The sequence below is a fragment of the Arvicanthis niloticus genome, chromosome 9 (genome assembly GCF_011762505.2).
Source record: "Arvicanthis niloticus isolate mArvNil1 chromosome 9, mArvNil1.pat.X, whole genome shotgun sequence".
Taxonomy (NCBI): domain Eukaryota; kingdom Metazoa; phylum Chordata; class Mammalia; order Rodentia; family Muridae; genus Arvicanthis; species Arvicanthis niloticus.
This window is the reverse complement of record NC_047666.1, coordinates 57,620,039-57,644,998: the sequence shown is the minus strand read 5'-3', so window position 1 is coordinate 57,644,998 and position 24,960 is coordinate 57,620,039. Positions and strand designations below refer to the sequence as shown.

Here is a 24,960-nt window from a genome sequence, read left to right as displayed (position 1 = left end):
ATAGCACCCCAGGTTCAAATGCCCAGGGGTGCCTGGGCCCTTCAATATCAATACATAATTAAGAAATGCATTACAGGCTTGACTACAGGCAAATTGGGCTTTTTTTCTGTTGAAGGTTCCTCTTCTCAAGTGACTCTAGCACATGTCAAATGGGACATAAATCTAGTCCAGGACACTAGGTAAAGTGAGTTCAGTAGCATAGTAGTAGGAATCTGATGGGATAGCCTCCCTCCTGAGAAGCTGCTGTTACTGGGAATTAAGGAAGTTAAACAGTAAAGAAGTGCCTGCTTCAAAGCATGTGTACCTCATAGAGTTCCTTTATAGCTGTGGTAGCTTCAGTCATAGCCTTTAGTGCTTTAGTGTCCTGAATGATGGTGTTTATAAGATTGGGTATATCAACACTTGGAGCATATAAGTTTATAATTGTCCTAACTTCTTGATTGATCACTTTATTCATAACTGATGGCATTCTTTGTCTTTATTAGTTTTGACTTGATGTCATCTCTTCTTAGAAACATCTGACTTAGGGTTACTGTATAGTGAGTTTCAGCAGTCAAACTGTCTGACTCCTCCCAGCTTTGTTTTGTGGTGGAGCTCAGATCCCCATGTGGTGGAGCTCAGGTGCTCTGAGCATCCCAGCCCCACCCTCTTCTCTTTGACTTTCTGTTAGTATCTTCTTCCTACAACTTTTGTCCAGCTAACCTGACATGCATGTAAGTAAGAATATATTCCATCTTTGTGAACTAAACTTTATTTTCTCCTTAAAATGTGATTCATTACTTGAAATATGATTTACAAAATGCACAGCTTAATCTTAAAACAAGGTACCAACAGTTACCAGTTATCTTTTGTCTGCCAACTCCTGAGAATAAGTGCTTTGTCCATCCTATTGTTTAATCACTTAAACAGCACATCTGGGCAGAAAACAAGCCTCTGTGGCCACTGGTCCTCTCACAGAACAGTACAGAATAGTTTCATTTCTTAGAGTATGGGATCTGTCTACTTGGAGCAGTATTCCTATTTGTAACAGTAGTCTGGATGTGGCCTACTTCTGTAGAACTTCTATGACGGTTCAGGTCTGAGTCATGTGTCTTCGTAGGGTTTTTGAATAGTTCCCTTCACTTATCATTGTTTTGTAAGCTGTTATTATTAGCTATTTATGTAATAAATAATAGGTGTATTACTTGAAAATACACCCACTGTTTTCTCTAGTAGAATATGGGCTCCCTAGGGGCGGGAGGTATGTCTGTGTACTGTTATAGCTTTGGTAGCAACAACCTGCTAGGAAAACAGTAGCATTAAGTGAGTATCTAAGTGACATAATTCTATTTCATTAGTGAAGGAGTGAGTGGAATTTCCTTCTGACCTCAGTCTGCATGCCTGAGGATTGCAGAGTCACTCTAGTAACTAAATATCCTGGAAGATAGTATTAATTTTATGATTTTGCAATAGTTATTAAAGCAGTATTTTAGAATATTTTATTCTCTGAATCAGCTGTTGTTGCTTTTTTCTGCTGCATATACTAAAGCACTTTGTCTGGACAGAATAACATAATTTCAGTTACATATTTAAATACTTAGAATAGCTATTTTCAAGACATTTACATTTCTTAGTTCTTAATTTTTAAAAGATTATAACTAGAAAGCACAAATGAAACACATAAATCAATATTATCTTTACCCTGTCTTTAAGAGGAGGAAAATCTATGTCTCAAAATTCTAGCCACCTGTTGCTTGCTGTTTTAGCTAAGGGAAGCTAGCATGCAAGTCTTAGGTAACAGTTGGTCCTCAACTGAAAAAGTAAGTGGTTTGTAAAACACAAATATGTATGAATTCAGAAGCTTTCAGGCTATTATAATGTCGTGTAGTATGGTATCCCATTAGTATGAAAATCTTTTTGTAATTTGATTTTCCTTTTAGATAATACTTTAACTCTGACATTAGGGTTTTCAATATTTGTCTCATTTTTTCCTGCCTTAGAAATAGGTTTTAAGGTTTTAAAGTCTAGTTTTTTAATTGTGTACTTTATAGGCTACTTTCAAGTTTTTAAAAATTCTTTACATTTTATGAGTATGGGGAGGAACACATATGAAAGCGTACTTGTGAAGGGCCTAAGACACGCTGTGGATGCTAGTTTTTTCCTTCCACCATACAGGTCTTGAAGCTCGAATTCAGGTCATCATACTTGACAGCAGGTATTTTTACCATCTGAACCATCCCATCAGCTTCATTTATGGACAATTCTTCACATAGTGCTACCTCTGTACTTACCCTTCTGAGTCTTAAGCTGAGTTGATATCTCTATTGGCAGATTATTGAAGTGAAATGAAATCTAAGTGGCTTAAAAGCATTATAAATACAAACATATTTCTTAGAACTATGTAGATTCTTCTCTTACAATACAATCTAGTTGGTTTGGTATCTGGTTATAAAGATCACATACTTATTAAACCCTGAAATAAGTCTGGTGGAAATATATCATCATCTGTCTTAATGGTGACAGCTGGCCTCAAAACAGGAGCCATTCTGAACTTGACAGGAAACTTCAGAGGCCAACAGGAATGCTGTTTCAAAGAAAATTGTGTGGCCTCTGGCCTGTTGAAAGTAGTTGTTAAGTAACTGAGCACTACCGTAGCAGAAATCTTCATATTTAGACCTCTCTTTTTGACCTGAGAAAGACTGTAGGAAATGGTCTTAAGTTAGAAGAATGATAATTGTTTGTAGTAATATCAACCAAATAACCTTCATTCCAATGCATTTATTAGTGAAAATGTCTCAAATATCAATTAGTAAGTATATAAACTCAGACACTTAGAGAATGAATGTCAGAAGAATTCAAACCATCTATATTATTGTAGCCACTTATAAAACTATAAAGTAAGTAAAATAATGGATATTACAACATGCTATGTTTTGGGGTATGTATGTACATGCGTGCGTGCATGTTCTATGTTTGTAGGTAAGTAAATGTGTATCTGCTCACATGCATGGAAGCAGATGCATATGAAGGTCAGAAGATACCTCAGGTGTATTTCCTCAGGTACTGTCCACCTTTGTGTTTTCGTGGATTGTGCATGTTTGTTCCAATTAAAGATCGATATTAGGTATCTTCTTTAGTTACTCATAAGAACACACATGCGCACACACATGCACATTATGTTTGTGGGTGTGTTGCCTGTGTGTATGTCTGTGCACCAAGTGCCTACAAAGGCCAGAAGTAGAGTGTCAGACCCTCTGGCACTAAAGTTGTAGATAGTTGTGAGCTGCCATGTGGGTGCTGGGAACTGAACCCAAGTCCTCTGCAAGAGCAGCAGGAACTCTTGACTTCTGAGCCCTGTCTCCAGGCTTTCTATTTCAGTTATTTGAGACAAGGTCTCTTGCCTGGAACTTACCCATTTACTTAGAATGTCTGGTCAGCCCCAGGAGTCCTCCTGTTCCAGCACCGAGATTACATGTACACTCTGCTATGCCTGACTTTCTTATGTGGGTGCTAGAGATCAAACTCAGATTCTCATTCTTGTATGAAAATACTTTAGTGACTGAACCATATCCCCAGCCCATTTGAGACAAGGTCTGTCACTGATCTGGAGCTTTTAACTAGTCTAGGCTAGTGATCCCTAGGTAACATCTGTCTCTACCTCTCTAGCCCTGGGATTGCCAGATGTGCCATGGTGTCCAGCTGTCTTTAGATGAGTTCTGAGATTAGTACTGAGTTCATGTTTGCAAGGCAACTGCTTATCAGAAGTGAGGGCTCTTTTGCAACCCTCAATGTGATTTTTTTTAAACCTTTATTAAAGTTCTCCTTTTAATTTTATGTATTAGTTAGTGTATGAGATCCTACATGTTTATAGTAAGAGTGTTAGACATCTTAAATATTGCCTCAAGACTGATTTAATCTGATCTTTCTCTGCATTTAATAGCACCTATAATTTGTGAGAAAAAGGAGTAATTTCACTTTGAACAAAAAGGCTCCCTTCAAATGTTGAGCCTTATTGTGGCTTCTGTGTTGAGGATGCGGTCTGCATGTAAGCCTCTGTGTGTGTAGGCATGTATGTACTCACTTAATACTAAGGAGTTCCCTTTCTTTATTCTTGGGTTATCAAACATTAAATTCCATTCTTGCATGTATTTTATCTTTTAGCAAGGAAAACTTCTGAATAAAAGTGAAATGACTCATTTGAAACTACCTTTCATTTTGTTTAAAATCATATTTATAAATAATTTCAAAGTAATTATTGACATCTTTATATTAAATGAAGTATATCTCCGTTTCAATGAAATTAATAAAAGGTAAAATACTACCAACTGTCTGTAATACTAACAAGTAAAAAGAACAGCATGATTTTAAAAGTAATTATATTAGTAATGCTAAAAGATATGGCTTTCTGATAGAAATATTGAGGAAAATGTCAAATGAAAACAAAGTGCTGTGAAAAATACAGAAATTGAATTATGTGCTAGGTAGTGAGACTGGGCATAATGTAGAATTTAAACATCTTTAGCCAATGGCATAATCTTTTAGTGGTGGATTTTCTTCACTGAATGTATTATAGGAGGATTCATCTGTGATTCATTAGATTGCTTCACATTGATCTTCTGTTTTCTTACGGCATTTAAATTTTATCTTGAAATAAAGTATAAAACTTACAGTAGTCAGGTGTTAGTCATTATAACTCCCTCTGTCACTCTGCCAGTGGGGGTCAGTAGATAGCTACTACAGCAGTTCTGAAGCTCCAGGAAGTAACCACATCAGGACCAACACTCAAAATCTGATTGCTTTCTAATAGTAATTGTTTAAGGTATGCATTTAGATTTGTTTTTTGTTATCATGCTTACTTTTAAACATGTTTTTAAAAGTTAAAAATGTGTTTACATAGTTCATGACATTCAGAAATTATTCCTCTAAATTTAGGCTTGCATTTTAATATTTCATTGATATTTTCTAAAGTTGTAATCCAATGAAAAGTAATCCAAAGTGGACCTAAAAGAAAAGATTGGTACTCTCCAGAATTGTGCCTCAGAGATGAGTGTCAGGGCCTGTGGGCACTGTTTTCATGTTAGACGTGTTTTATACTTTTGTCTACACTGTGTGAGATCTACTATAATAGAGAGCATTGGGGAAGTCTACAGCTGGACATAGAATCTGTTTACAGTGAGTGCTTGAGCAGTTTGGATTTATTTTGATATCTCTCACAGAGAAGTCTAATAAACCCAGTTACTGATCATGGCAGTAATTATCCAAGATACAGTGATCAGGGGCAGCTTCTTACTGGTTTCTGTGTGTAGTTGATATTGTCTTTAGGTACATCATACTGAATGTTTGCAATGCAAGGTATTTTCCTAGAGAAATGTGCCACAGTATAATATGTCCTACCCAGTAGATAGTTCTTGTATGTATTACATCCTAAATTCTAGTTTGATAATTATTTCTTTCTCCTTATAAACTATTAAAAATCCACTGGGGGTTAGTGTAAATTGTATTGGACCAAAAATCAAGTGATATGAATTTTATTCCTTATTCTGTTTACTAGTTGTGATTTAGTAAGTCCCCAACTTCTCTAAGCTCCTTTCTTTGCAAGCCACTCATGTCTCACACTGAAATAACCTATAAAGGTTCCCTTTAAACACTGAGCTGTATTATGGCTTCTCTCTCTCTCTCTCTCTCTCTCTCTCTCTCTCTCTCTCTCTCTCTCTCTGTGTGTGTGTGTGTGTGAGGGGCGGTAGTGTCTACATGTAATCCTCTGTGTGTGCAGGTTTGTACATACTCACTAGATACTTAGGAGTTCCCTTTCTGCATTCTTGTGTTGTCAGATATTAAATTTCATTATTTTTCTTTCTGACAAAGTAAATTTCTGATAAACTGAAATGACTAATTTCTTTTTCCACATCTGTTTACCTGAGTTTAATCCCCATATTCCATGTGATAGAAGGAAAGAACCAACTCCAGAGAACCTACAAGTAGTCCTCTGATCCCATATATGCCATGCAGTGACCCTCAGCAACGGAGAGCCATGTATTTCATTAAAATAGAATAGTTGCTGTTTCTTGATTAGTGCTATTTGTAAAAGAAAGTGTGACCTGGTATTCACATTATTTATAACCTTCTTTCTTACGGAAGTACAAAAAATTATATTTTTAAAATTTTTCTTGATTGTTATGAACCTGTTTGTTGCTGAGACAACCAGATTATAGAAGGTACTTAATCATACAAATATAAGTAATAAAAAAAAAAAAAGCCAGTCTTCCAAAACAATATTTTGCAGGGTATTAACACAGAAACCTTTTGTTTTTGTTTGGATGTTATATTGCCAAATTTTACTCTAATTATCAACAATCAAACATTCCTCTTCTTATAGCTTCTCTCCAACCTTGGTGACACAAGTCCTGGCAGCAGGATGATAGCTGCTGGGAACACGTGTGTCCAGGTATTATTGGGAGCATTTGCCTCTTCAGCTTCACTTAGGAGTGCTGAGTGATTCTTACAGAGTGTATCTACCTAAGCCTCTGACTTGATTGAACAGTTTTAAAAACAGGAAAATTGAGATTATTTGAGAGAAACATTTCATTCACATGGACATGTTTTCTATTTCTTCTAAAATTTGTCTTCAGTTACAGAAGATTAGTTCCCAGAACCGTGAAGGCCCCAGAGTGGAGGTGTAGCCAACAAGCGTTCATCCCGCCACCTGCCAGCCTGTCACAGCTGCGCACATACTTCTACTTCCCTTGCTGTTACAGACGTGACAGACTTTAGAGATGGCAAAAGCATTTATAAATTCTTCACCCAGTTGAGCATACTCACTTTTTACATGTCATTTACTAAGTCCTCTTTGTCACGATATATGAGAATGTTGATTTAATGGGGGAAATGTACTATGTATAAAAAGTCAAGAAATCTGCCAGGACTCAAAGCTGTATTATGAAAAGATGTTTTTTTTTAGGTCTGTTGTCTGTGACTCATACTTGGATTCTTCATAGATATATCTGATAGTCTGGAATCTAACCTAAGCTGAGCTAGTAGTATCAGCTACCATTAGCATATGTCAATATTCAGTTGGAATTTCATGAATAGAAATTTCAGTGAACAGAATAGAAAACATGTAGAAGTCTCTAAGTTACATGTACCTTTAAATGAAGAGTATAGATATGAAAAAATAATCTCTTTGATGGCTCTGACTTATTTTGATATCCTGATCCACTGGGATTAGTGACACTTCAGATGAACTAGTGAACTCTCAGACATTGTCCTGGAAATAAGCCCTCTGGTATGAGCTCTGCCACAGTGTTATCCCATTGGGTTGTGCTTTCTTGACTTAACCCTTCTGTACCTTTCATGTCTCCTTGCTTTGTCTTCTGAATCATTGGACTTGGCAACTGTATCAGCATGTTGTCTGTTCTTGTGGACCTTCAAGCCTTATATTTTTATAAGAAGCCTGACTTCGTCAAGGCTCATGCATTCAGCTGTAGCATTGAAGGTTTTCATTGAAGCCCTGGAGAGAATATCTATATCATAACCATCTGTAACTGTTTCCTCAGTTTCTTGACCACTGGCTTTTGCTCTCAGTGTATGTCTTCATTCCAGCTCAGGCATCCTAATCCTTGCTTTGATCTAGTCTGCCTCCACCTTCATCCATTCTCATCTTCCTCTCATCATTGGCTTTCTTGCCTTATGTTGATCATGTACCACACTCAGTATCTCAGTTGCTTTTTACTTCATCTTAGCCCATTTGTCTTGCTCTCACTTTTCTCTCTATTCTGTTTCAGTTTCTTGCCCATCATCCTAATAATTGTCTTGTTTCTAAATCCTTGTTCCTCTGTTAGATCCCTTTGTTACCGCCCCATGCCCCATTAACATTTCAAATGAAGGAGGAATCTCTTAATATTTTTTATCTATTCTTACTTCTCTGTCACACTAACATCCTTACTTCCTTGTTCTGGAGCTTCTGATATTTTCATAATTTAATTCATTGGAGTATGCATTCCTGTGGTTCTGCTGTTGTACACAGGGAACAACTATAATGCTTTATTCTCCCCATCTGGGGAGTCTTTTTTTTTTTTTAATTTTAATTTCATTTAATTTTATTTTATTTTAGATTTTGTAGTTGTTGTTGTTTCGAGACAGGGTTTCTCTGTGTAGCCCTGGCTGTCCTGGAACTCACTCTGTAGACCAGGCTGGCCTCGAACTTAGAAATCCGCCTGCCTCTGCCTCCCAAGTGCTGGGATTAAAGGCGTGCACCACCACCGCCCAGCCCATCTGGTCAGTCTTAAAGACACTTTAATCCTAGGACAACACCAAGGCCTTGTGCTATCTATTCTCATGGCATCTTGTACTCTTTTGCATAGTATTTTCTTGGTTTACAGTTAAGTTGTGTAATTGGTGACTGTAGCACACAGTATAGAGATACTCTTTGATACATAGCATGGTATCTGGCAGTTGATAGGAGTCAAGTATTTTGTTGGGCAGAAGAATAACGGAAGAAAGATACCTTGTTGGACATGGAGATATGCCCAAGAATAAGTCAGTAGGTATCCTTGTGGAAGCCTGTTGGAGAGCTCTTCTCAGGAGTGCTGATGCATTTTAGTTGAACAAGCTGTCTGGGGGCAGGGGGTAAGACGAAGTCAGGTGGCAATCAGCTCTGCATTCTCTGGGAAAGAGCTTTAGCCCCTGAACCTTTTTCTTTCATAGAAATTATAATAATGATAGCAATAATACCTATTTCATACAATTCCTGTGAAGCTATAATAGCATAATACATATGAAAGATTTGGAGCAAGGCCTTTCAGAGCAGTCAGACAAAGTAATATTTTCCTATTAGTCAAAGAAGCACCTCGCATTAGCAAGAAGAAATACTGGGAAAATAATCTGTAACATTTACAAATACAAATAGCAGCATAAAGCTCTGTTACGAATTAAATTCCTGTTAATAACAATTCTAAGGAACCTAGAGTAGTTATTAGGAGAGGCTGGGAGAGGGGGACGGAGACAGAGAGACAGAGAATGTGCATGTCTGTCTGTGTTTTTGTCTGTCTTTTCTAAATATTTCAGAAATGTTTACCAGCCTTTAACTGTATACATTTTTTTTTTTTTTTTGTCTCCAGCTCCTAAATTATACAACATGTTGAATCTTTTTTTAAAGGCAGGGTCTTAAACTCAGAGATCCTCCTGCTTTAGTCCCTGAGTATTGGCACTAAGGGTCTGCACCACCATGTCTGGTTGCAGGTTAAGTCTTAATCTAGAATTGTGTTGAAGTTGAGAAAGCTAATAGGCTTTTCATGGGACGGCTTTTCATGTGACTGTAGTCGTTAGGCGTTCTTGAAGGCTGTCTTTTACTTCGTTTTTGTTTTTACCACTCCTCTTCTCTTCTAGTTATTTTCTTCTTTTTTCAAGCATACTTACTCTTCCAAGAAGGTCCTACCAAGATTCTGCTTAAACAACATGAAAACTACAAAGTATTCTTTGCTTTTAGTTGTGAAGCAGAGGATGATGGGAAACGATGCTGACTGGAAGGTTCCCGTTGTTTTGCTTTCTTAAGGAAAATAGTCTGTGGTTGAGTCATAATTTGCTCCCTTTTTGTTTTGTATAAAAGTTTATTAGCTTGTGATTTAAATAAACCATCTGGTTCTATTGGCATCACACATTATCAGACCTGAGCTTTCTCCTTAATTTTACTGTAGACAGTTAGGTTATATGCTTGAATTCCAGTTCTGGCAGGGATTTTTGTACATTCATCTTAACTGCATTTTAAAAATTGCTCTGTGGCTCAAAGCACATTTAAAATGATGGAGAATTTCTTAATTATTTAGTGTAAGATTTATCTCTCCTTTTCCTCAGTTGTCATACTTTCATTTCTTAGGGACAGTGACTCCAAATTTTCCAACAGGCATTGATGAGTGTCCTGGATAGCCAGATTCACTGACTGAATGTGTTCTTTTGGATTGCAGAAAGGAAACAGAAAACAGGATAATTTGAATTGACTTTCAGGGTTGTTGTTTTTTGTTTTTTGTTTTCCTGACTTGTAGCCAGAGAGCAAATCAAGTGATTAGGTGGACATCCTGGTTTCTGGGTACCATTCTTGCTTTGTGTATAAACATGTATTACAGTTTATTTGGAGGTGCAAGAGTGATGGCTCAGCATTCCTGAGTATTTGCTGCTTTTGCAAATGATCCAGGTGTGGTTACCAACACCCACATGGTGGCTCACAACTGCCCACACAACTCCAATTCTGGGGCATCTGACACTCACCTCTTCAGGCACCAGGCACACATGGTACACATACAGGCATGTAGGCAAAATAGTCATACACACTAAATAAAATAAATAAATCTAAGGAAACAATTAAATTTACTTGGATATATGTATGATCAGAGGCAGAAATACTTTATAAACCTAGCAGTCAGATGCATAGAAAATTAGGCATTCTTTAAGAAACATGTACTTTAGTAATGCAGGAACCTCAAGAAGTGAAAGTTCTGAACTAAAGTAGAACATGTTACTCAACGTGGTGGACTAGACACTAAGAAAACAGTTAAAGAGTGTTGTTGAAATACATGCTTTTGTTAATTAAAAGCTAGGGAAAATACAGGAGTAAGAATAGGCAGGTGATACTTGGAAAACTCTTAGGCTCCCATTTGGGGCTTTATTTTGACAATAAGAAACGAACAGTCCAGAGCAGCCCAAACAGCCCAAGGAGGAAGAGCAAGTAGGCTACCAAACCTAACCCTGCTTTTACAGAAAAGCAACCCACAGAGTCCAGAGTAATTCTGGTGAGCTTGGAAGGAAGGAATGATACTCAGTTGATGATATTCAGAATTCTTGTATTTTTGTAACTACTAGTCCCACAGAGTTAAGTTAAAACGATAGGTGTCGTTGCCAGTAATTTGAACATTTAGAGTAAATTATCAATGCCAAGTAAAATAGTACTTGGCAAAGCTTGTTAAATATGAGAAAGAAAACCTGAAAAATGAAAATTAAAACTTTCCCACAAATTTCAAGTCCAGAGATTTATATTGGTGTCTTAGAAAAAACTTAATGGGAACATGGCTCATTTGAGGACATAACTGTGGTCAGCAGTTACTTTGAAGATTGTTAGTTTGGCAGTGCCAGAAGTAGTCTCAGCCTGTGTCACATCAGCTAACAATCCATTGCTCAAGGCAGCTCACACAGCCTAGCCAAAGTCAAGGTCTTCTTCATGCCAGGAGATCATGGCAGCAGTTTGCGTATACTATATGCTGTTCCTATAGAGCGGCAGTTCTCAACTCTGCACAGGGGTAACATATCAGACATTCACATTATGATGTATAACAATAGCAAAATTACGGTTAGGAAATAGCAGTGAAAATTTTATGGTTGGGGGTTACCACATGAGGAACTGTATTAAAGGGCTACGGCATTAGGAAGGCTGAGAAGCCCTGTTGTAGAAGAGTAGATAATTGGAACCACTAATTCAATCTAGCAGTGATACCAAGTAGGAAATAATCATGTGACTTTTTGTAAAGAAAAAAATTAAACAGAACATAGTCATAAATCTTAGAATATATGTTTGATAAATTATGTTCAAGTACCTTATCAAATGATCCTGAGACAAAAGTACCAGATGAGCTCTGAACTGGGAGAAGTGATTTAAATGCTTATTTGTGTGTAGCTCTGTGAAATTAAGAAAATAACAGAAACAAGCAGTTAGGGATAAATTAGACTTGGGATTTCAAGAAAGAAACTATATAGCTGGTCCTTAAATAATTAAAATATCTATATCTTCACATATTAGTATTAAGATAATCTTACGTGGGACTGGAAAATGGCTCAGGTGGTCAGGACATTTGCTTCCAAGTCTGCTGACCTGGGTTTGATCCTTGGGACTCATACGAGAACTGACTTCCTCAGGTATCCTGGAGTCCATACACACACTGTGGCATATGCTTCTCTCAAAAAATAAATTATTTTTTAGAGAAGATAATGGAAGAAGTTCCTAGAAGGTAATTGAGAAACTGTATTGCCACAGTGAGCCGTAAGGTATCTCCCTTTGACACAGTAGGAATGATATGATCTTCTCGTGATGGGACACTGTCCGAACATAACAAGAAGTCAAAGCCCAGTCTGTGGGAATCCTTAGGTTATAAGCTCACAGGAAATCTGAACATGGAAGAACACATTAAGTTACAGTGTAAGGAAACCACCAAGAATCCAGAAAGTGTTGTAGGTTGTACAGTTATGGATTAGTCTTGAGTCCAGTAACTTCACTGTGTTCATTTATTATAACTGATGTGTGTGTGTGTGTGTGTGTGAATTCCTTTTTATGATTATGTCTTCTTTAACTAGAGATATTTTATGTTCTGTTTTCCTATGTTCATAACTATTTAAACATATTTAAATAGTTTGAGAGAGAAAGGGCTGGGGTGCGGGGATATGGCTGCATGTGTTGGTGTCTGTGGAATAGTTTTTCTCCTACCTGTGTGTGGGCTCAGGGCATCCAACTCACGTCACTTACTGAGCCATCTTACCTGTCTCCATGTGGATGACTTGATTTTTTTAATTTACTTTTTGAGAATTTCATACATGAGTACTGTATTTACACCATTTCCTCTTCCCCTCTCTTCCAGCTCACCACACACATTTATAACCTCTTATTCTTTATTACTGTTGTATTACATGTATACATATATATTCACAACTAAAACCTGGAGGAGTTCATTTAGTCTTGCTCCTGTGCACATATTTTTTGGGCTCATTGTTTGGAACTAGATGCTTAAAAGGGTCTCATCCTTGGAGAAGGCTGTGTCTTCTACTCTCAGCAGCCATGCATTGCCTGTAGTTGGAGAATGATGAAAGCATTTTTGTCTTAAGAGAGAAAATAGTTAGTCTTTATCATAGATGTCTTTGACAGTTGGAGAAGTTCTTGTCTTAGATTTTAAGTTGTTTTCATCCTGAAATTGTTAGGAATTGTCATGATGGTTTTTAAACTAAATATAATCATCTATAATATATAATATAAATAATAATATATTGCATATTATAATATAATTATTATGTAACATACTAATATATAATCATCTATTGGGATGATTATCTATTTCGTATTGTATTCTACTAACATGGTATATTACATTGTTTGATAATTATATGTTAAGATACTAGCCTTTCATTCTTTAGATGAAGACCAATTTTGAGATGTCTCAGTCTTCATATTTGATTTTCCAGTTGAGTTCTCCTTTCTCTGTAATTTTATTCTCTTCCATGCCTCTCCTCTTCCCTGCCCCCTTCCCAAGCTTCTCTTGGTTTTAGGCTTTGGGTGTTCTTTTACAGCAATCCTTATTTTGCTTGCTTTCTAGCAGCAAAGATCATTTGTACATTTCTCACCCCAAATTTGGAATCAGGTTCCTCCATCTCCAACCCCCCCCAGCCCTAAAGAGCCTATTCCGTTAGTCCTAAACTACAGTCAACATGCTTCTTGGCTGTCTGTGCTTCTGGCTCATGTGCCATAATACATAGTATTTCATTCTTGATTTTAGGATATAAACTCATGGTTTCCCTTTTGGAAAAAGAGAAAAACAAAAAACATGATGAAACAAACCAGAAGATTCTAAGTATTCACATTTATGAACTGATAAAAATAAGCAGTGATTTACTTTGAAATACATTCATCTACTTAAAATAAGTGGGCTGGCAAAATGGCTTAACAGGTAAAAGAGATTGCTGTCAAGCCTGACAAACTTAAATTCAACCTCTGGAACCTATATGGTAGATGTGTGTATGCGTGTATTTCTGTGCATGTGCATGCACACACACACAGAGATATAAATGTCATAAAAGGAGGCAGAGGCAGGTGAATCTATAAGTTCGGGACCAGCTTGACCCTATTTAAAAAAAAAAAAAAAGAAACAGAAGAGAAGCAAGGAAGGAAGGAAAGAAGGGAAGAAGGGAGGGAGGAAAGAAGGAAGGAAGGAAAGGAAAGGAAAAGATATGAAAGAAAAGATATGAAAGAAAAGAGTGTGCTGAGCATGGTGCTACCGGTCTGTAACTCCAGTCCATGGGTGGTAGAGGCAGGAAGATTAGGAGTTGAAGCACAGTCTTAGTTATGTTGTATTTTTTTGTCAGGCCACCATCAAACTGTCTCAGAAAAGGGAGGTAGGCAGGAAAAAATTAATACAAATTAAGAATGCAGATTATTGTTTAGGAACATAGGGGGATACAGTGAAATAACTCCACTTAAGCTGTTCAGTGATAGGTATGATAGTCTTCTCCTACATATGGGGGATATATTCTTAGCTTGTCTCCAATGGGTGCCTGAAACTGCAAACCATACTGAATACATATAGTAAAGTTTAATCCATGAATTAGGCACAGTAAGAGCATAACAACAATAGTAAAATCATTAGAACGACACACTGCATTAGAAGTTTTATGTAGATATGGCCTATTTCTCAGAACATCTTACTATACCTTTTTATTTTAAGAGAGCCCTTTAAACTTTTTCATTGTCAACATCACTTTTCACATTAGGGCCATTATTCAGTAAAAACAAACATTACTTGAGCACAAGCACTATAAGAACAAGTCGGGGTTTGATCCCTAAGGTCGCTAAGAAGAATCTGCAGGCAGACAACACACACAAATCATCGACAAACAGTAATTCATGGTAATTCATGATAGAGGAGCAGATTTCATCATACTGCTTAGACCTGTGTATAATTAAAATGTTAGAAATTGTTTACTTTTGGAATTTTCCATTTACTGTTTCTAGACTATAAGTAACTGAAACTGCAAGAAGCAGAACCATGGGTAAAGGATAAATGTCTTGCTGTTAATTCTGAAAATTGACATCGGCTCTCGTTTTTTTTATAAACACAAAATATTTCATATTAGTTGTTTCTGAAATTTGAAAGTATGCAATAAGGCACTGTTATTTTTTCTACTCTATAAAATTATTTCTTATCTTGTTGAAAAGTACATGGGGATATTTTTAAAACATCAACTTATTTTTTGTGCTGTAATGTAAATTAGATATATAGACTCATAAAAAGTTAATTTGTACTATTGCAATGTATATTTTATAAATCTATACATGAATAATCAAGAGTTTATAAAGACAGTGTTCTGTCTAGTATCCTAGGACTTTGATGTAGACAGAATCATACACAGGGCACACAATGTTCCAAACATAGAAGAAATTACATGTTTATTAAGCTCCACTCAATTTGAATATTTTCTGTTAGAGTATCATAAAATAAGTCTTAGTGTTTTCTCAAAGTAGAATATGTAATTTCAAGAATTACAGAAATATAATCATATGATCAGCAAGGATAGATCTCAGTGAAAAATTCAAATAATTATATGCTGTATAATCCTATTCACAAAGTTAAAACAGATGAGATAGTCAAGTGTGGAAAAACAGAATAGTAGAATACTTTTTATCTGCACAGTGATATAGAAGCAGTTTCTGAGTTGCTGACAATATTCTGTTGGTTAATCTGCATGCTAAGAAGGTACAGTGACATTATTTAAGCTGTATGTTTATTATGTATCTTTCTGTATTTTGCACTTCTGTAAAAGACTTACCAAAATTTGTTTAGCTGCAAAGGGGTATATGTAACCTTTTTGTGTAGGAGAGGAAGACTTGACACTTTATATATGCTTGCTTGTTTGTATATAAATTCTCTAGGGCATGTGAGAAACTGATACGTTTGATTTCTAGGGATGTTGCAACACAGGATTCTAGGGAGACCTTTGAGATCTGTCTGGATATGGCAACACATGCTGATGACTGTATCCCTGCTCTTTCTGTGTTAGAACACCTGTACGTGTGCATGGCCACCATTGATTTTGTGCTTAACATAAGAATCTCCACCTAACATAATTACTGAATTTTAGAAAAGTTTTGCATGAATTAAATAAGTAGAATTAGCCCTATTGGCGGTTTCCAGAAATTTGAGGTTAACGTATATTCCTGTAAAATTTGCAGACGTGCCTCAAGGAGGTTTATCCAACAGTGTGAGGATCCCATTAGGGCAAGGGTCAGCTTGAGCTCTTAGGAATGTGTGTGTGTGTGTGTGTGTGTGTGTGTGTGTGTGTGTGTGTGTGATGAGATTTTATAAATATAATAAAATATATATAATTTAGTTAGTTAATGTGGGTACCCAGATGCTTTTACTTAGCACCTGATGTGGTTAGACTCTTCACTGGAAGGAACCTGTGAACAGCTCTGGTATCCTTACTGTAGCTCTGTATCCAAGTAGCTTTCAGTTCTAGCACAAAAATTGGTTCATGTAGGAATGAGTGAATGACAGAGTCCCTGCCTCTACCTACCCTCCACTACATCAGAGAAGAATGGTCATTAGCAAGATGAGCAGGAATAGAATACAAACGTTAGCAATCAGTGCCTCATGCTTACCTGTGAGGTCACTTTTTGGTAATGACATGCTTTCATTCCTATGGTTTTTGCTTTTTAATTAAACATGTTTATTTAAGTAATCCAACTTTGGCAAATAATCAGAATAAGTGAAAATGGCTTCTGATGTATAGACCTTCCTCTCTGTTTCTCTTCTCTGTCTTTGGCATTCTATCATTTTGTTCCCTTGCACATGTGTTTTGTTTGTTCCAGATCTTTTTTTGTCAAGGCTTCCCCTTGCCAAGAGCTTTTTAAAGCATAGTGCCTCTTTTATCTGATCATATAGTTTTAGGGTTTTTTTTTTTTTTTAAAGAACTCTTTAACGATGTAAGCAATAGAACGTAATCCAGATGCATAAACACTGCTCTCTGTCTGTGCTGCTTCTGTTACTTAGGTTTGTCCATTCTTTCCTAAGATCCTCCTTTAAATAATTGTTATTGTTTTATGGTTTATATTTATATTTGTTTCTTGTGTGGGGGGCTGGTGTATGTGTGATGGAGGGAGTGCACGCATGCTACCTATGGAGAGGTCAGGAGAAAGCTTTATGAACTTTGTGGAGTTATTTCTTTCCTTTTGACTGTTGGATTTTTGTTGTTGTTGTTGTTGTTGTTGTTGTTCAAAGGATTGAATTCAGGTCATCCATCATCATTAAGCTCATGAAGCAAGGACTTTACTAGCTGAGCCACTTTGCTGGGCCTATTTCCTTCCCTACCCCCCACCCCATTAAACTTTCCTTATTACATTTATCTATCTATCTATCTATCTATCTATCTATCTATCTATCTATCTATCTAGGGGTGTGCTGTGTGTATATTGTTGTCATTGTTTGCTAGGTACCAAACATAGTCATCGGCAAACTCTATACCACAGAGGTAAATCTATACCCTCTTTATTCTTGATACATATACATAAACAGACTTTGTAAATTTCAAAATGTGTGTCTTCCAGTTTATCAGCCCACGGCCAAGCAGCACTCTCTGTAATTGACCATAGTGTTTTACTTTTTTCCTTTCTGTATGTGTCTGTCATAGGTGGAAGAGCTGTTGATGGCTATGGAGAAGGTGAAGCAGGAACTGGAGTCCATGAAAGCTAAGCTGTCCTCCACGCAGCAGTCTCTGGCTGAGAAGGAGACGCATCTAACCAACCTCCGGGCAGAGAGAAGGAAACACTTAGAGGAAGTTCTGGAAATGAAGTAAGTTTCACCCCCTTGTTGGCTCCATTTAGTAAAGAGGAATTTGCTCACATCTTCTGTCTTTGTGTATTATCGTAGCACGTGTAGACAAATTACAACGATAGCTTGTTTCTCCTACTTTCTAAAACAGATTTTTTGAAGCATGGCACAAATCCTGCTCAAACCAAGTTACTTTTTTTAAAACCTCTTTTGTACTTAATTTTACAATGTGCTAACGTGTATCTGTGATTTACTCCTTGAAATGTTTAAATTCATCTGCAGAGGTCAGGTCAGCTGGAGAAGAGGCTATTGCTGCTCATGTCTTACTATCACCTCATATCTTAGACGCATTAAAAAAGAACTTACTGTAGGACCAGCAAAGGGCGTCGCACATCAGGGTACTCGGCGAGGCCTGGTGACCTGAGTTCCAAACCCAGAACCCACAGGAGTGTGGAAAGAAAGGACCAGCTTCACAAAGTTGTCTCTCTACTTTTCACACATGTGCTTTAGCACACATGTGTACACAGAAAATGTAACATTTTTTAATTAAGGGAAATTTTTAAGCATTTCCAAATGTATATAGCAGTAATAGTATAATGAATTTCCATATACTCACCCATTAGTTTGCTAATTCATATTTTGCCACACCAGACACTTACACACTTAATTTTTACAAAATTGTCACCTTCAGCCAAGCATTGCTATGTTCTTTTTCTTCTTGCTTCCTATTATGTATGTTCCTGAGATTGAAATCTGTATCTGTTAGTACATACAAATAGGTCTTTTGTGACCTTTTGTTAAAAACAAATGTGTCTCCATGTCTCTTGAATTTCCAGTAGTAGTACTGTTTCATTCACAATTAACAGCCATCACCCACATCTAAAACACTCTCCTGCTTTGCCAACCCAAGTTTCTGGTGGGCTCCCTAGTCCCCAGTTCATATAAAATTGTCTGTATTTGTCCTTTCTTCTCTGTTGTCTGAGTAATGCTCTTTGTTCTTTGTAACACGGGCTTCTTACCTCTTATCGTCTTACGTCTTACTCACTGGTCAGTCCTCTCTAATATTCCTGTGCTTTCTCTCATGATCATTCCTGGCCTGTCATCTTCTTTACTTCAATACACAGTCTTTCTAGCTAAAATAATAGTATTTCCACCACCTACTACTTTAAGCTGTTAATGCCTCTTTTTTGTTGCTTTGAACTGTGGATACAGTGTGAATACCTGGATAAATGCAGTTGCTAAGGATCTTGCCAGGTTCTTGTGAAAGTAACACTGGATGAGTTTTGTTTTGTATCTCTTAAACACAGGCTGTGGTCCTGCTAGTCCAACAGTAACGGTTATTTCTCAGCAGAAAGTCCAAGAATCCGATAGTTGTTCAGTTCCCAAGGCTGTATGTCTCAGCTGACTGCAGTATACATTGGAACCCCAGATAATCAGGTTCTAATACCACTGAAAGATGTCTCAGCAACAGGATAAAGGACCTGCCAGTGAAAGGGAGAGTGAGGGCAGCCAAAAGGCAAAAGCTTCCTTTTTTGTGTCCTTTTATATAGGCTGCCACCAGAAGTTGTGGCCCAGATTTACAGTGGTCGTCCTGCTTTCTGCCTCAAATGGCTTAAATGGTGGGGTGGGGGATAGGTTGTCTTCCAACCTGAAAGGATCCAGACTTAAGGTGCGCGCAGCTGCTTGGGTTTTAGTGGACTGCACGTGTAGTCAGGTTGACCGAGATTAGCCATCACAAAGTCTTCATTCTGTTTAGGACTCCTAGTCTCCATATGCTGGGTCAGTTCTCATCATCCTGGCTGTGGTGTCTCTTGTTTCTAAGAATTTGCTCAGGATGTACGTTGTGGTTATTAATTTATGTGAGGCTGGTGACGTGTATGTACTCAGTGACTAGGAAGAGCATATTGCAGCAGTAAAAGCCTAGACTTCATGCACTCACTATCTCTGTGGCTTCAGCACAGCATTCAGCCCTTCACCCAGCAGCATTCTTATCTTAAAAATGATGGTCTTTCATAAGAAATGATCAATGGGTTGCTTACATAGACTTGAGAACAGCGTCTTGTACAGTAAGCAGTTAATAGTAAACTTCTTTTTAGTTTTTCCTGCTGATGATTCATAGGCAAAACGAGATCCTTTGAACCCATTAAATTATATCATTAATAATTAAGCAAACAAAAAAGTTTTGTCCATGTAACTAGAGAGCATGAAGTGTCAAAGAAATGGAGGGGATAGCCATGAGAAATGGCATGAGGACTCAACCATGCTTGCATATCGCTCTGTACCCAGAATGGGAAATGATCTTTTGCTAGAACACAGCATGACCCATTTATACATAAAATTCTTCAGTGACACACTACAGTTGTCCAGTTTTCTGGAATGATCCTGGCCTCATCAAACCAAGAAAAATGACTGAGTAGTTCTTTTCCATCTCTAGTATATATAGTTATAACTTTGGAGCATCTGTTACAGATAAGTGGCAGCCGTGAGTCTGGGGAGACGTAAAGCTGTGCTCTTGGGCCTGCCAGTGCTTCATTAGGAACATGTGAGCTGGCTAACCAACTCAAGGAGAAGGAACGTTTTTTATTTGCAGATCCCACAGTGGTCTTCTTTTCATTTTTATGCTGAAGTTTTGTTAACTAAGATATTTTATTACCCTTTAATGTTAGTCTCTTTCCCCCAAGAAAGAAAAAAGATTGAAAGGAGGCAGGAAAACATAAAGTAAGAAAGATAATGACTATAGTAATTTTAAGTCAAGTTTAAAAGAAGTTTGGGACAAGCTAATTCAGTCTTTCCTCTGAATTTAGTTAGCAGTTCCTTCTCCTTAATAGTCAAAACAAAACTGAGAAAACACTTTCATTCCTTTTAAACAAGATTTGTTTTTTATTTTTCTTGTGATATGAGTGAGTATGTGCCACATGTGGGCAAGTGCCTGAAGAGGCCAGAGTTTCAGATTCTTTGGATCTGGAGTTAGAGGTGTTTGTGAGCTGCCTTGTTGGGGTGCTGGGAACCAAACTCAGATCCTCTGGAAGAGCAGCAAATGCTTTTAACTTCTAAACTCTCTCCAGCCCCTTCTCATTCTTGATAGATATGTTTATCATGCTTTCAATTTAATAGTTCTGAGAATTGATTCATTCAAGGAAGGGAACAAAAAAAGTCCTCTGTAGTGACTTGGGAATCTAGAGCTGTGCATCTTCCAACAGTCAGCTGGTTGCCATCTCTATCCTGGGCCACAGTTTCTTTCTTCTTGCTGATTCAACCTTTGGGTCTAAATTTAATGGCCATTTTCTTTTTTTCTCAGCTTTCTACAACCTGACCTTGGAAAGTTTTTTTTAAACTTACCATTTAGATTTATAATATAAATTTTAAAGTTAGTTATAAGTCATTCTGAGAATGGTATGATCTAGTTGGAATTAAATAAGTCACTGCATATTAAATAAGAGCTTAATAAATGATTACGACTGTATGAATGCTGTCAGCACACAGGTGAAAAGTACAAAGATAGAGCATCATTGCTGTCATGTCATATTTAAGACTCTCGGGCTTCCCTCCACCTTAGTGTTGTTACGTGGCAGCACTAAAAATACACTGTGCATTTGTGAGTTTATTTTCCACAGTAAGCACAGAATACCAATGTGCTTTCCACCCAAGTGCCTATAAACCAAATGACAGGCAATGTTAAACTCTTTGGAACAGTGACTTTCTTTTCTTCTTGCCTGCCTTCCTTCCTTCCTTCCTTCCTTCCTTCCTTCCTTCCTTCCTTCCTTCCTTCCTTCCCTCCCTCCCTCCCTCCCTCCCTCCCTCCTTCCTTCCTTCCTTCCTTCCTTCCTTTTTTTATTCTTGTATAGAATAGAGTTTATTTGGGGGGCATGGGAAGGGGAGTTGAGGAGTAGAGGCAAAGAGAGGGGGGACAGAGAAGGCAGGGGTCAGAACACATGGGGGCAGGGGAGAAAGGGGTCAGAGAGAGAAGAGAGTCAGAGTGAACAGTGGCTTTCAGATCATAGGTAATACTTGTTTCCAGACTTATGTCATTGCTACATGAATTGTACCCAAAATTGAAACTGCTAGTACTTTAAAATCACATCAGAGCTTTAATATGCCTCTACTATCCCAAAACAGCGCAGAGCAAAAACAGTGTGGGCAACAGGTCCTCATGTTTAAAAGTAAGAAACAAGTCACTTTGGGGACATTGAAGAGAGAAAAAATAAGGTAACACCAAATTTTTACTCAAGTGTTGAATAAAAGTAAAATTTGAAAAGCAGTCTAGGATATAAAGGAAACAACCTTGATAGAAGAAAATGATTTTTACGGGCCAGTCTTTAAAATTGAAATGTTTATTCAACCTACTTGTTATTCAACATCTGAAATATACATATCAGATATATATCCTATTCTTTCTCAGCATGATCTTTACCTAGAAAAACTAATAAGTTATTCTTGGGGTTTTGTTTTCCTTCTTTGCCAACAGTTAGAGATTCAAGAAAAAGAAGAAGGGATTTACTAAAATTAAAGTTTCTGAAGTCGAACAAAGACTATTAAAAGTATACGCACATCCTTTGTGATTGGCATCCAAATTATATTCGCTTATTTAGTTCTGGGGATTAGGCCTGGAGCCTCCTGTATGCAGGCATTCTACCACTCCCAACTCTTAACATTGTTTCCTTTCCTTTTCAAATGGGGTCTTCCTGAGCTTCACAGGCTGGGGATAAATTCACTCTGTAGCCCAGGTGGGACTTGAACTAAATCCTTTTGCCTTAACCCTATGAGTAGCTGGGAATTACAGATTTGTGCCCCAGGCCAGGTTTAGAAATCATTCTTGATTATATATGTAAAATATTCTCTTGAAGACAAAAGTGTCATTTCAGCACTTGGAAGACAGAGTGGCAGATCATAAGTTCTAGGTTATCCTTTTCTGCATACCAGTTTAAGGCCAGCCTAAGTCTGGATATGTGAAACTTGATCTCAAATAAAACCAAAACAAAAATCCTTTACAGCTATAATTTGTAATTACAATGTGTAATATCTGTTACCTGTAAGTTACGTTATATTTAGTTTTTTATTTCAAATACTTGTGCTGTGGTTTGGGAAGGACTTCATGTATATCACTCAGTTATTTCTGTACCTGTTAGCTTCCTGGCACTACCTAGCAGAGATAGCCAGGCCTCAGCCTCAGCGACAATCAGCAGGAGGGACCAAGGCTAACAGGAATGCCAGGAGAAATTCTCAGTTGTTTCTAGCTCAGGGAAGCAAAAATCAGCCTATCCTCCAAACATCACATGTCCTCCATCTGTCTATCTCAGCTGACATCACTCTGCCAGTCACCTGTAGTCTGCTGAAGCGGCAACAAACTGCAACACACCACCAGAAATGTTTTCATGCGTTTCTCTCTATGGAGTCCCAACAAATGCAGCTCAACTACACAATGTAAGGCGGACATGTGTGTCCTTAACAAAGAATCCTTCATCACGTGTCCTTTCACATGTTTGTTTTAGCAGAACATCCTTTCTCCTGTTCTACTTTAGTAAAATGTTCCTTCACTGAAATGTTTCCCTTAGTCTTTCACCTGTGTCCACTTTAATGAAACATTTCTTCATGTGTTTGGCCCAGCAAAACACCATTCAACCGACTTCAGTTTCCACTTCAGTGGAAGGTTTGCCTTCTAGGTTCTGACATAATTGAGAGAAAGTCCTGCTGGGACTCAAGCACAGGCCATACACCTAAGACACACTGTCCATAGACAGTCACCAAGAAGTCTCATCACATACATGTGTAAGAGATACCCATCCAATCTGATGAACAATTCTCAGTATAGAAAGGAAGCATTGACAAGTCTGTGAATTAGGGCTGATTCTGCAAGATATGACAAAGAGAACTGGACAGAAAGCTTGGAAATAAGAACCTTTAACTGTCAAATAGAAAAGTCAGCCAAGAGCCTCAGCAACACACTAAATCAAAGAAAAAAAAAAATAACCAAGCTTGATCATAAGTCAGACAGTTAGTTAGTTAGTTAGTGTCAGACAGAAAGAACATACAAGAAGTAAAGCAAGAAGAAAATAAACAGAAGGAAAGCACATAGCTCTCACTAGTAACCCTGACTGTAAATAGTCTTAATTCTTTACTAAAAACGTGTGTGTGTGTGTGTGTGTGTGTGTGTGTGTGTGTGTGTGTGTGTGTAAGCAAAAAAGGACGTAAAGTCTGGTTGATAGGTAAAGCAGGTGGCTATGACAGGAGGGATGAATACAATCTAAACACATTGTACAGAATTCTCACATAGCAAAATTTTTAAATTTATTTTTTTACAGTCCAGTCATTAACCACCTCCTGGTCCACCCTCCCACAGTTCCTCATCCCATTCCTCCTCCACCCTGTCTCCAAAAGGATGTCCCCACTCCACACCTCCCACCCCCACCCCCGCCAGGCCTCCCCATTCCCTGGTGCCTCAAGTGTCTTGGGGGTTAGGCTTATCATCTCCCACTGAGTACAGACCAGGCAGTCCTCTGCTGTATATGTGTCTAGTGCCTCAGACTAGCTCCTGTGTGCTGCCTAGTTGATGGCTCAGTGTCTGAGAGATCTCAGGTCTGGGTTAGTTGAGACTGCTGGTCTTCCTATGGGGTCACCCTCCTCCTCAGCTTCTTCTAGCCTTTCCCTAATTCAATCACCGGGGTCCCCGACTTCAGTCCACTGGTTGGGTGTAAGTATCTGCGTCTGTCTCAGTCGGCTGCTTGTTGGGCTTCTTGGAGGAGAGCCATGTTAGGTTCCTGTCTGTAATCACACCATAGAATCAGAAAGTGTCAGGCCTTGGAGCCTCCCCTTGAAATGGATCCCAAGTTGGGCCAGAAACTGGACCACCTTTCCCTCAGTCCCTTTTCCATTTTTGTCCCTGCAGTTCTTTTAGACAGGAACAATTCTGGGTCAGAGTTTTTGACTGTGGAATGGCAACCCCATCCCTTCACTTGATGCTCTGTCTTTCTACTGGAGGTGGACTCTGCAAGTTCCCTCTTCCCACTGTTGGGCGTTTTATCTAAGGTCCCTCCCTTTGAGTCCTCAGAGTCTCTCACCTCCCAGGTCTCTGGTACTTTCTAGAGAGTACCCCACCTCCCACCTCCCAACCTCCAAGGTTGCATATTTCTATTCTTTCTTCTGGCCCACAGGCCTTCTCTCCTGTCCTGCTCACCCCCCCCCATACCTGATCATGTCCCCCTTCTCCCTTTCTCCTTCCCCTCCCCTCTCCTACCCAAGTCTCTCTCCCTCTATCTCCCATGATTGCTTTCTTCTTCCTCCTAGGTGGGATTGAAGCATCTTCACTTGGGCCCTTCTGCTTGTTAACCTTCTTGAGTTCTGTAGATTGTATCCTAGGTGTTTTGTTGGTGGTGGTGCTGATGTTTTTGTTTTGTTTTGTTTTGTTTGTTTGTTT

General features: G+C 38.1%; 1 protein-coding gene across 1 annotated transcript in view; it reads left to right on the top strand.

Moving 5' to 3' along the window:
* The window catches only part of Erc1 (ELKS/RAB6-interacting/CAST family member 1), a 288,788-nt gene that overhangs the window by 145,224 nt on the left and 118,604 nt on the right, over positions 1–24,960 (top strand). The window contains 1 exon segment of the mRNA XM_076940435.1: positions 17,410–17,570. Within this exon segment, the coding sequence (XP_076796550.1) occupies positions 17,410–17,570 (161 nt within the window).